The 12,981-nt window shown below is 41.4% G+C and overlaps 1 protein-coding gene across 1 annotated transcript in view; it reads left to right on the top strand.

Annotated features, from left to right (window-relative positions):
* LOC117939069 (thyrotropin-releasing hormone-degrading ectoenzyme-like) overlaps window positions 1-12,981 on the top strand; it is a 161,756-nt gene that overhangs the window by 147,454 nt on the left and 1,321 nt on the right. Inside the window, exons 18-20 of the mRNA XM_034864114.1 lie at window positions 5,726-5,893; window positions 9,611-9,751; window positions 10,111-10,192. Coding sequence (XP_034720005.1) covers window positions 5,726-5,893; window positions 9,611-9,751; window positions 10,111-10,192 — 391 coding nt within the window. The remainder of the gene's footprint in view (window positions 1-5,725; window positions 5,894-9,610; window positions 9,752-10,110; window positions 10,193-12,981) is intronic.

The following is a 12,981-nucleotide window of genomic DNA, read 5'->3' as shown; positions in this document are numbered from 1 at the left end:
TATTGCATGCTCTATTCAGTGATGATAGTCCCATCTGGAGAGCACATGTATGTGCATTTCCTCCCAGTATGTCCGAGTAGTAACATAAGACTGCTTTTTGTCAAAATGCTTCAATAATTCAAATCAGGAGGAAGCTCATCTGACCCGGCTTCATGATCACCTGAATTAAGAGACATGAATCAGAATTTGAATCAGAATCAGCTTTATTTGCAGGTATGAGGACACATACGAGGAATTTTTCTTTGGAGCATTGTTACTCACACTGTGCTTACACATAAAAAACAACCAAAACAAAAATATACACACTAATATATAAACAATATATACACACTAATATATACATACTCTAAACAGAAACAAAATAGAGGCATGAGTGCAAGGAAGAGATCAATAAAATTATTTAAATGTGGAGCACAGTGCAAAGGACACTGGGATAAATAGTATTATGGTTTTATATTACAGAATGGACATATGGACAGCTCTTAAATAGAAAATGAGAATGATGAATAAATCCTTAATAAGTGGAATAATAAGTGGAACCAGTAACAGATGCTGTGGAGACCGTGTTACTGGGTCATGGACCAGAACTGAACCTGTCTCTGTGGGTCAGAAGTCAGCTGTTCATCAGAGTGATGGCTTGTTACTGTATTTAAGCATTTGGCAGCATGTTGTCCCAATAGTTAGCACTGTGGCCTCTCAGTGAGAAGGTTGTGGGTTCGAATCCAGGTCGTTCTGGGCCTTTCTGTGTGGAGTTTGCATGTTCTCCCCATGTTTGTTTGGGTTTCCTCCGGGTGCTCCGGTTTCCCCCACCATCAAAAGACATGTACTAGGTCCCTGTGGGCTGTAAATGGCTGCACATTGCTCCCTTGAGGGACAGGTTAAACGCAGTGATCACATTTTGTTACATGTATGTGACAATAAAGTAGCTTTACCATGTGTAACTCTCAGTGCGTCCATTCTCTGCTTGCTGCAGCAATGTGAGTGAAAGTACAGTTACACCCCCCGAGAAGAGTGACACCTAATGAAAGCAGCCTTTGATACGAGTCAAACAGCAGACCTGCGTCACGCCTGCGTCTCCTGCAGGAGAACGGTGTCAGGACCCACTTGCTGTAGTCCGACTCCTGCCCAGAACAATGAGTGTAATTATTTCAAAGCACAGCTAATATTTTAGTGCCTACATCCCTCTGGAATGGTAATCATGTCCCACTGGGGCTTTATTGTAAATCAAGTGTCCAAACGGATCAAATGAAAGAGCCCATTTTGAAATGTATTTTAATGTAACTGCAGCTGTTAATGGATTACCTGGTAGGGGTCCGGGGGCAACAATGAACTGCAAGTGCTACATTTCAGAAGCAAGGTAGGGATGTGGGTTTTTTCATGTTTTCATGGACCAACTTGCAGTTTGAATAGGTAAGTTTTCAGGCGGAAGATGTGCAGAGTTTCTGTTCTCCCGATGTACAGGGGGTGTCAGGTTTAACCATGTCCTGGATGTAGGGTGGAACTTAGCCATTCAGAAGCCAGTTCAGGGTCCCGAGGAGCAGTGTGGTGTCAAAGGATTTTGGTTAGAGGGAAAACCAGCTGGGCTGCTGCATACTGATATACAGGCAAGAGGGAGTTGCAGTAGTCTAGACACGGGATGAGTTTGGACCAACTATTAACACCTTTGATGTTGACCCGTTCTTCAGACTGAATTAAGGAAATCAGGTCCCAGGTCAGGTCTTGGTAACTGGGAACCAGTTGACACACAGTTAACCATTACGCTGCTGCTAAATGACACAAATCCAAACCACTTGTGTATTCTCAGTGAATAGATGCACTTCCATTTCTGCAAATGTCTCATGTCGACCCCTTATAAAAACGTTCCCATACAACAAACTGCCTTCTCAAGTGTGTTTTGTACGTGTTTTCGCACATTGTCGCACATTTTAAACACCCTACGATTGAGAATTGAAACAAAACCACTTGGTTAGGTTTAGAAAAGGATTTTTGTATGGGTTTAATTAAGTACATTTGTAACTTACTTAAAGTTATGTAAGTTGGGTACCCGGGAAGCTCAGTTGGTAGAGTGGGCGCCCATATAAAGAGGTTTACTTGCCTGGGTTTGACTCTGACCTGCGGCCCTTTGCTGGATGTCTTTCCCCCTCTCTCTTCCCTTTCAAGTCTTCAGCTCTTATCAACAGAAAGGCTGAAAATGCCCCAAAAAGAATCTTAAACAAAAAAAAAATTGTTTATGTAATTTAAGTATGTGACATAGGTTAATTCAATTCAATTCAATTTTATTTTTTAGTTTCAATTCATAACCAGAGTTACCTTTAGACAACTTTACAGATAGATCAGGTCTAGATCACACACTATAATTTACAAGGACCCAACAGTTCTAGTAGTTCCTCCAGAGCAAGCAACAGGGCGACAGTGGCGAGGAAAAACTCCTTTTAGGAAGAAACCTGGGACAGACCCAGACCCAGGCTCTTGGTAGGCGGTGTCTGACGACCGATACGTACTGTGCTTTAGTCAACGTTGACCTTTGATTTGACACCGGACCAACCAGCAGTATCCTAGATGAAAGTCCCATGTTCTATGACCCATCCATCCATCCCGAACTCTTCCCTATGCAGACTTTTTGCAGAATTGAATACTAACTTATTTATGAAATGTCAAAGACAAACACAATCGGGAACATCATTTTAGGAGACAGCTGGTCATGTGAATCTAACGTGATTCCATTTGATTGTTTTATTTGTAAATAAGGGCCTGTCTTGTAAAATAAGTCTGGCTTTCAGCTTCTCAAGGGCTGAGAGGACAGCTGCTTCTGAGGATAGAGGTCTGAGTCGGTGTGGATCGAAAGTATACAGTAGGTCTTTTGGGCCTCATGTCTGCGGGGGATTTGTGGAAACATTGTGCTGTGGTCACAGTACCAGCACAGCAGTCCTCTTCAGTCAGGCGTTAAGCACCTGCCAGGGCTCAGGTCCCTCTGTCTGGTACTTTAAATGTTTTATCACACTAGAGACGTGATTTTCAAAATTTAGAGTGACATTTAGACTGCAGAGTGAGACAGAGAGACACGACAGAGAGACAGACAGACATACAGAGCAGATGGTGGAGGGACATGTTTACTGTCAAGATGGGAGTTTGATGCAGAGGAAGAAGTGAGTGGGAGGAAGAGATATTTCAAGGGAAAGACAGAGCTTTAGGATATAAAACATCCTCTACAGACTGTTAAAAGACACACACACACACACACACACACACACACACACACTTGGTGTGTTAGTTAAGGGGATCAGAGCCGTCTGGAGGTTCCCAGGGACTCTGCTCCTCCATTCTGCGAAGAAAAAACCTCCACACATTATTATTATTGGGTTTTTTTTTATTATAAAGAGCAGCAAGAGTAACTGTAGCAGTACTAGCCTGGTAGACATCAAGTTATCTGGTCATACAATCATATTCCTAAAAACACACACTCGTGTTTGGCAGATGTCGCCTGAGAAGGACTTTAACTGAGTGTGTGTGCGCGTGTGTGTGCGCGTGGGTGTTGTTGTGCGTGTATGCGCGCTCATAAGTGGAGCATCTCTAAAATGATTTCCCAGGTCAGTGAATGATGTAATTGTCCCTGCATCACTCACTCTGCACTTGCTTTGAATACACACACACACACATATTAAACGCACACACACATATTAAACGCACACACACGGTCTTCAGTGTATGATTGTATGCGGCCAGCTGAGCTCACTGTATTGTGGTGAAAGTTGTTAGTTTTGGTTTACTGACAATTTAGGTCAAGTGTGTACACACACACACACACACACACACACACACACACAGTGAAATTATAGTGTGAAGGAAATGTTCACCTTTTTGCTTTACTGATGATTCGGGCCAGTAACCAGCTGGGGCATGGAGTGTGTGTGTGTGTGTGTGTGTGTATTTTTACATCCAGCAACGGAGGCCATAGTTACCTGCAGTAACTCCAGTTCACTGAGTGTGCACCTGTGTTCAACATCATCAAGGCTCCACCTTGATGTGCTGTAGATTGTCTTCTTATTGTTCAGCCTCCACCTCCAGCTCTGCCTCCTTCACCCAACAGAAAGGAGACAAGCAGAGGAAACTGAGGAGTGGTTTGTGTAACCAGACCTCATTCCACGTTTTGACTGAAGTTGCACTAAACTACAAACTCCATCTTAGTTTTTTTTTTTTTATTGCTAAACAACAGTGGGCACAACTGGAGCTACATGTGCAAAACTCTGACTACAGTGTGCACCACCAACAGTCACCTGTGCTGAATAACAAGCAACACAACTCTTAACACGCCTCAAAACAGGCTCATTGCAGCCAAATTCTCTGCACAACCTTTACTGAGATGACACACACCAGCATCAGACACCAGTACAGATAATACTAACTTTTCATCTTTACAGTTTGTACAATTTGAGTGACTTCACACTACTCAATAGTTTCTTTAAAGAAAAGATATAGATTTTATGTAATATACCAATTTTCACGCAAGGAAGGAACAAAAATCTGCATTTGCTTCAATATAGTATTTTGTCTCTAGTAATTTATGGATTTATTAAGTTATCCTCATCACACTGGATGTCTGCATCATCTCTAAATACTAATGACTGTGGTGTTCCCATTGCTTTCACCTCCATTACTTCCTGAAAAACAGTAAGAAGGCAGTTTTACTGTAGTTTGGATATAGTGTTTTTCACATTTCTTTTTTTAAAGCGTGCGTGAATGTAACCTCAGACATCTTACCTGTGTGTATCGGTATCTTTGCTCTTTTATTTCTCTCAAACGGTACAGTGTATAATTGTTTGTAATTTTTATTTGGCATCAAAAAAACGTATATGTTCAAGTCTAAAAACAAGACACATGCTTAGTCTTTCACCTAAAATCCCAATCAGCATGTTTGAGAGGCACCAGACTGAGATCTGCTCGGTTTTGAATGTGTGGCTAACAGTTTTGACAGCAGTGTGTTAACATTTGAACAAAGTGCTGTAAATCCACAGTTGTTTACAGTACACAGGTGTTGTTGTTGTTGTGCAGCTTGTGGTTATGCCATGGCGTAAATGTGTGGAGAGATTTGAAAACAGTGTTCAAGCAATGAAAAAAAAACAAATTGAGAGTTTTGGTCCACATGAGCTGCTGCTGTGTAGACTGTAGTTTGAGTTTTGCACATGTGACTCCTGCTTTGCCCGCTGTCGTTTAACAATTAACAGCCTCACAGTAGTTTGTGTGTAGTAGTTTGTGTGTAGTTAGTTAGTTAGTTAGCTAGGTGTCTTGCTAGAAGGCTCATACCTTAGTTCAGCATCATCCGTATTAGAGTCACTTGATCCAATGTTAGAGGGAATAAAGTAGCTTTGCCAGCCTACTTACTATATAAGTACTTTTTAAATGTATTTTTTGTTTCCCCTATTATAATGGATTTTAAGAATATTAAAACTGCACGCCACAGGAGGAGGGCAGGGCTATTTTTATGGGAACAGTATTTCTCACTTAGCATCCAGAGAGTCCTGCTTAATCCGGCGGACGTGTTTTATCAGGTTTTTTAGTTTTATTACCTTTCCTGGTCCACTGTCACTCTCACATACTGTCGATGTCGCTGCATAGAAGTCAAATCTTATATACTACTTATTAGCAACCCTAATGTGACACACACTGGGTGTAGTGGAGATGTGGCTGATTGTGTCGGTCTGATCGCTAGATTTCTTCTTCTTTCTAGGATTCCTCCCAACATCCGAGACATCGTTTACTGCACCGGGGTCAGTCTGATGGACGAGGACGTGTGGGAGTTCATCTGGATGAAGTTTCACTCTACCAACGCCATTTCAGAGAAGAAGATCCTGCTGGAGGCTCTGACCTGCTCGGACAACACCTTCCTCCTCAACAGGTACGGGAGGAACACACACACACACACACACACAGCTGTTTCCAGATGGTTTACCGCTGCAGTGAAATACAAAGATGTCTGTGTTTTCAACCACTCTCCCAACTTCTAAAATACCGATGCTGTGTGGCTCTCAGCATCAGTTGCCGACGCGAAAATCTTTGGTCTTTTCGCCATCGTCATCAGCGTCAGTATGGGAGCTGGACCGTGGCGCTGTAAGATGACGTAGTATGAGAGACAACGGTAACAAGGCAAAGCAAGGCAAGGCAGCATTATCTGTAGAGCACCTTTCAGCAACAGTGCAATTCAACGTGCTTTAAACTAAATCAGTTAAACAGATAAAACACAAGTACAAACAGTTAAAAAACATAAGCATTAAAAACCGATAAATCACATGAATAGACAGTTAAATATGAAAACATTAAGTAACATAAAACACAAGAATAAAAGTTACAGTGCAGCATAAGAAAATTAAACATTAAAGAAATGAGCAGTCATTTAAAAATGGCAACATCAAAAAGAAAGGTCTTCAGCCTTGATTTAAAAGAACTGAGAGTAGCAGCGGACCGGCAGCGTTCTGGGAGTTTGTTCCAGATACGAGGAGCATAGAAACTGAACGCTGCTTCACCCTGTTTAGTTCTGACTCTGGGGACAGAAAGCAGACCTGTCCCAGATGACCTGAGAGGTCTGGGGGGTCATAGTGTAGTAGCAGACCTGTCCCAGATGACCTGAGAGGTCTGGGGGGTCATAGTGTAGTAGCAGACCCGACTGCTACTACCCGACCCGTGGTCCCGACCCAGAGCGTCTAATTGTAGCGCCAACAGGCTTGATACGCGCTAAAGGAGACTGTACAGGAACAAGCGGCCAAGGCACCTGACCAGGAGTCACTTTTTGGGGAGCTGGGAGAGAGCACGTGTTAGTATTTAAAAATGGAAGTCAATGGAAGACAGCTTGCTTTAAAGTCCCCCTCCACTCAAAAAAGTAAAAGATGTGTTTTCAGCCACTTTTAGACTTTTTTTTTTTTTTTTTATGTGGGTAAAACCATGTAAAACAAAATATTGATCATACCAGAGTAGGGTTGGGCATCGAGAACCGATTGCTCCTTGGAATCAGTGCAAAAATTACAATTCCAGTACACTTGTTTCTTTATTGGAATCGTTTAACTTTAGAGGATTTGGTTTCAAATCCAATTATCGCTTACCAAATTAACATGCGCAGGTTCTGGTTTCCGAAGCGGCCAGACTCCTGTTGTTTTGCAGCCTTCGAGCCCAGCACGCAGCACTCTAGTGTTGCTTTATGTCACGTGAAAATAGCCATGGGACCTGTTTCAACCCCACCCGTCAAAGAATGGAGAACGATAAGAACTGGAATCAAAAGGAATTGGGATCAGAATTGTTAAAATCCAAAGATGCCCAGCCTTATACCAGACTAGTTTAACATATGAGTCTGGAGTGGGACTTTAAAAGCTCTATTAATCAATATTATTGATTGTGGTCGAAAATACTCTTTCCCTGGCTTCGTTTTAAACTGCAGTTGCAAGAAACCGCTAATTTGATCAGTATCTGTTCTTTGTATCCTGCGTGTTATTGTAGACCAACAGCTGGCCCCCTTGCTACGTGGCTCTCTGACCTTTTTATGTCCGATGTTCCACTTTCTCCCCCAGCTCTCTAACTGCCCCGGTGCACAGCGGCTTGTTAGAAAACAGCTGCCGGCTGCAGGAAACCAGATTAATGCGAGCTGTGAGACTGAAGCAAAAGGAGCCGGCTTTAAAACCAAAACGCTAGGCTGATAGACACTAAAACCCTCTGCAGACGCCGGGGTTTATCAATGCTAAACTGTCCTGTTTAACCCTTGTTCGGTATTCGGGTCAAATTGACACATTTCAAATTTTTTACAAGAATAAAAATGTTACAAATGAACATTTTTTCTACCTGAAAATTAGCCACCTTACCTTATTTTCTGTGATAAACATGCATTTCTGACTCAATTTAGGAAATTATTCAGGATATGACCACTTACGTTTTTTCCATAGTGGATTTTTAACATGAATTATAACCTTACGACAAAAAACAAACCTCAGTTCCATTTTTTATTGTGTCCCAGTAGAGACGGATGCATTCCCTAAACATAGATGTTATCTTAACTGTTGGAAATTGAGATAAAGACAATACTTGTTAATAGATTATGAAGTAAAATATAATTTCAGAATTGTTTTTAAACCCCCAAATAAGTCACAGGTCCCGAAGGTGAAGACAACACAGGGGTTAAATTTGAGGAGAGTTTTCCAAATAGTCGCTGCTCTCAGCTGTACTTTGAGAATAAATTTGCATTTGTGTGTGTGTGTGTGTGTGTGTGGGGGGGGGGGTTAATGTCACTACCTCTTGATGAAAAATAGCAATGATGAATCTCACACACTCAAAACTGTACACTGAGACAGATTGGGGGGGGGGGGGGGGGGGGGGGGGGGGGGGGGGGGGGGTCAGGTATTGATTTTTTCAGCCACAGTAAATTGTTCTGCAATCAGTAAGGTAGAACTGCATGTTCAGATAGCAGCTATCACACATACACACACACACACACGCACACACACGCATACAAAGGTGCACACACACATGAAAATTAAACCACACCACAGAAACACACTGATTGGTCACACAGGAAATGGTTTCAGCACAGAGGGATTGTGGGAAGAGAGAGACAGAAAATTGATTTGGTGGTTTAATGAAACAACAGCAGCTACATGCACACACACACACACACACACACACACACACACACAGTAGTACAGAGAAACTGAAAAAGAAAGTAAAGGAGGATGAAGGTAAACTCAGAACACAACGTTGGACGAGTGAACATCCATTTTAATGTGAAACTCTCTGTTCTGTCTCTTTGTCCTTCTCAGTCTCACATCTTTTAAAAAGTACTTTAGAAACTTCATGTGTTTTGCGTCAGGATCCTGCAGCCATGCTCTTTGTGTGATCACCAGGTTTCTGTAAATCCTCTCAATCTTCAGCAAACTGAGAGAAATCCAATTACTGTAGCTCATGTAGGGCTAGTGTCTCCGTGTCTTTGGAGTAAATCCTGGTCCCACGCTGCAGCACGGCTCTTAACAGTGAAACAAAAACTACAAAATGTCAATTCCTTGTGTATGTGCCATTTTAAGACCACAAAAATAAGTTCTGTAAAAGTATTTTTTGGTAGAATTTTGATAACTGCATAGTTTTTTGTCACGGGGAATGTCATTTTTGTCCCTTAAAAAAGGCAAGAAAGACATTTTAATGGTTTCATATCTTCAGACATATAACTCCTAAAGCTATGAAATTGGGTAAGGGCATGGACAAAATGGTGTGGAACAGATCCAAATGATTAAAAGAAAGAAGCAGATCTAAAAAAAATGTCATTCCTGTCCTCGACAGTGGCTGAAAGTGCAGAATGGCCCCAGGCAGTCCCCCAAAGGGGAAATGTAAATATATGTAGACTTTTCCATGCTTACGGCTAAAAACAGTATTTGACAGATGTCATTCCAAATTTAATTTGCTCCAACATAAACGGAATCAGAGATATGATAAGTGTGACAAGCTAAGGTTGCAATATGCTTTTCTGAGACTCAAAAATGGCGCTGTGACTTTTGTTTTTCAAGACCACAACAGCCACCTTTTGATCTGGATTGATCCTTATTACAATGGTTACTGAGCTTGGTTGTGTTTCTGTGTCTCCCAGGTTACTGAACCTGTCTTTAACCTCAGACCTGGTCCCAGAGCAGGACGTGATCGACGTCATCATCCACGTGGGCAGAAACCCGCAGGGTCGAAACCTCGGCTGGAAATACTTCAGAGAAAAGTGGGACATACTCAACGCCCGGTGAGTCAGTCCATGCATGAGGATTTGTATTTGTACTGTTATTACTGTTGTCCTGTAACGCAGTGGTTCCCAAAGTGGGGTCCCCCAGGGTCCTTGAATGAGTTCCAGGGGGGGATCCCCAGCATTCATTTTGACTACATCCATAATTAACACTATGACAGAATGCCTGACTATTTGGGTCATGGATTTCATACAAAGACCCTATGAGATTGGGGGCCCCAAAAGTATGACTCAATAAATGTAATAACTAGCTAACTTGCTTAAGTTTATGGGACCTTGATGAGAAAAAGGTTTGGGAACCACTGCTGTAAAGAAACAAAAATACTTGTAATACTAACTGTCTCACTGTCTCTGTTCAGTTATGGAGAGGCGTTGTTCATGAATTCAAAGCTCATCGGGGGAGTCACAGAGTTCCTGAACACTGAGAAAGAACTTAATGAGGTAAATACACAAACATACACACAATAGTGAAATAAGATTTACAGGTAAATGGGGGGTCCAGTTTCCACCCTCTGACCACTTGTCTCCCTATAGCTGTTAGCAAGCTTCACAGATACAGTGGTAATAAAAAGGGAAGGCATTCAGAAAGCATTTCCCCGCATCAATCTACACTCAGTGCCTTATAACGACACAGCAAAAAAGAGGAGCGATTTTCTTTTGCAGTTTTATTCTAAAGAAAAAACTGAAATATCACCTCGACATGACAAGTGTCCAGACCCTCAGGTGCCTCTCGGTTTTTCTTGATTATCTTTACGATGCTTCGACACCTCAATTGGAGTCCAACTGATTGGACGGGATTTGAAAAAGGAACTCATCTCTATACAATGGTCTCACGGGAACTGCCTGCAAAGCTCAGAGACAGGATCGGCTACAGAAACATGTCTGCTGCATTAAAGGTTTCCAAGAGCTCAGTGGCTTCCATGATTCTTGAATTAAAGATGTTTGGACCAACTTGGCACCTCGCAAGAACTAAGCCATAGGCAAGCAAGGCAAGGCAGCTTTATAGTATATGTACATGTATATATGGATAGCACATTTCAGCAAAAGGGCAATTCAAACTGCTTTACACAAAATCAGTTAAACAGATAAAACACAAGTATTCTCAATTTTTTTAATAAAATAGATAAAACACAAGTGTAAACTTGAGCCTACCTTCCCACTAATTAGTCCATGTTAGTGCTGCCTTTCGTGATCACCCTCAGTGTCTCTACCCTCCATGACTCTATTTTTAGAGACGTTACCTTTCGTCTCCTTGGACTCGTCTTCACGCCAATTAAGCCGATCTAGCGCCGCCTTTCGTGTCTGTTTTCAACACTACACATTCACACTTTTTCTTTAAAGTGTTACCCTTTGAGTGTTTCTTTCTCTGTATAACACAACCTTTGTACTTGTTCCTTGTCCTCAAAAAAGAGTCATAAAACAACAATAATTCAATAGCGGGAGAAGGGCCTCAGTAAGACCCTGTTTTCACTTTTACACTTTTAAAATGTCGTTTGGTCGATTAGATAACAAGTGGCCAGCGCGAAATACACGTCCAAACGACCAAAAGACAAATTATGAGGCGATCATTTAAAACAGTTGCCGAGGTAGTCAGGGACCGCACATACACCGAATATATAGTGTAGCTGCTAATGGATCCTGATGCGTCCCTGACAAGACGTAACAGACCAGGATGAGGTGGTTGTTTTTGAGCCATCTCTCTCTAACTTGGCCATTTTACAGCGTGTCTGACAAAGTGTTGCCAATTTTCGGGATCGGGACCCGCTCCCAGCACCTGACGTAACCGGGTCTTATCTCTAGACCAGCGCTACGTTGGTGCTGAGTTGGAACCTGGTTTCTTGGCCCAGAGGCAGGTTTATTTTTGTGGAAAAGCAAAGAATATGTGGAACTGACTCCAAACCAGCACCAGAACTGCCTTGCTGGAAAAGACATATTGGAGACTGAGAAGTCAACTGCAGCCTCATGTCCTTCAGATGAATCATGGTATCTGTGTTGATTATTTAAAGAAAATACAGCAGTAACAGAAGTTACTGTTTCACATCTACCAATAATATTTATATTTATTTGAGTGTTTTTCATGAAACTCCCAGGATGCTCTACCCCAAAAAAGTGACTTTCTAAATGCTCACATCTTCACAACAAACAATGTTGGTTGTGGGAGTTTCTGAACACAATTTACTTTCTTTATTCAGTTTTTTTGTGTGTTGAAGCCATTTAATTTGCGTTCTCTTCCATTCCTGTTGGTATGGTAACAACAAGCAGCCTCAGCGTGGGATTTATAGTCTCTGAACAGAATCTCCACATATTAAATTGGGACCCTTGAATACAAAAACTGCCTGAATGAAGAGAACGATGTACCTATTTATTTATATTTTCCTGAAAAATGTGTCTTTTGGTAAGTCACAGAGGAAAGGAGGGCTAGAAGAAATTAAACGAAAATGTAGATAGAGTAGAAGAGGGCAGGAAGAAAGAGGGAAAAGAGAGAGTGGAAAGTGAAGGAGAGCTATGGAGTTAACAATATGAACTGTGTTAAAGTGAGTTGAGGGATGGATGCTCTTCTGCGCTCCAGTGAATCTGTCAAACTTTGAACAATGTAAGTGTCTCTTCAATCCTTAACTCGGAAAATCACATTCATTCCCCATTTTCAACATTTCACAGTTCTCCTCCGACAACACAAGATTCTCTTTAATATTTCACCTCTCATGCTGGAAACTTTCAATTTAATTATAAACGTACTATAAAACTGTTCCACTTTGAAAACGTCAACTTTCACATGTTGTTTGATTAATATCACATTTTCTTTTTGTGTTGTTTAAAAAAACATAATGTAAAAGTATTTAGTTTGTAAAATTTGGTAAATCCAACACTTTGAGCTAGAGTAGGAAATTATTACTTCACTCTGAAACATGGGACTCTAATCTAATAACTAGAGCCCGACCGATTTATTGGTGGGCTCTAGTTATTATCGGCCGGTGTTAGGCATTTCTCGATATATATCGGTATCGGCATTTATAATGATGAATATGAATATTTAAAATGAAAACTTTTTAAATATTCATTCATCACAATCATTAATGATGAAAAATGATTCTGATAAATGAATATTTACAAAATAAAAACGGACGTTCAACCATGTTATGAGTGATGGTGTCGCATAGTCTGTCCACCAGAGGACGCTCTACAACGTCCCCGTTAGTGATGGCGTTGCATAGTCTGTCCACCAGAGGACG

The sequence above is a fragment of the Etheostoma cragini genome, chromosome 23, assembly GCF_013103735.1.
Source record: "Etheostoma cragini isolate CJK2018 chromosome 23, CSU_Ecrag_1.0, whole genome shotgun sequence".
NCBI lineage: Eukaryota > Metazoa > Chordata > Actinopteri > Perciformes > Percidae > Etheostoma > Etheostoma cragini.
The sequence above is the reverse complement of the archived record's forward strand: the minus strand, read 5'-3'. Positions and strand labels throughout refer to the sequence as shown.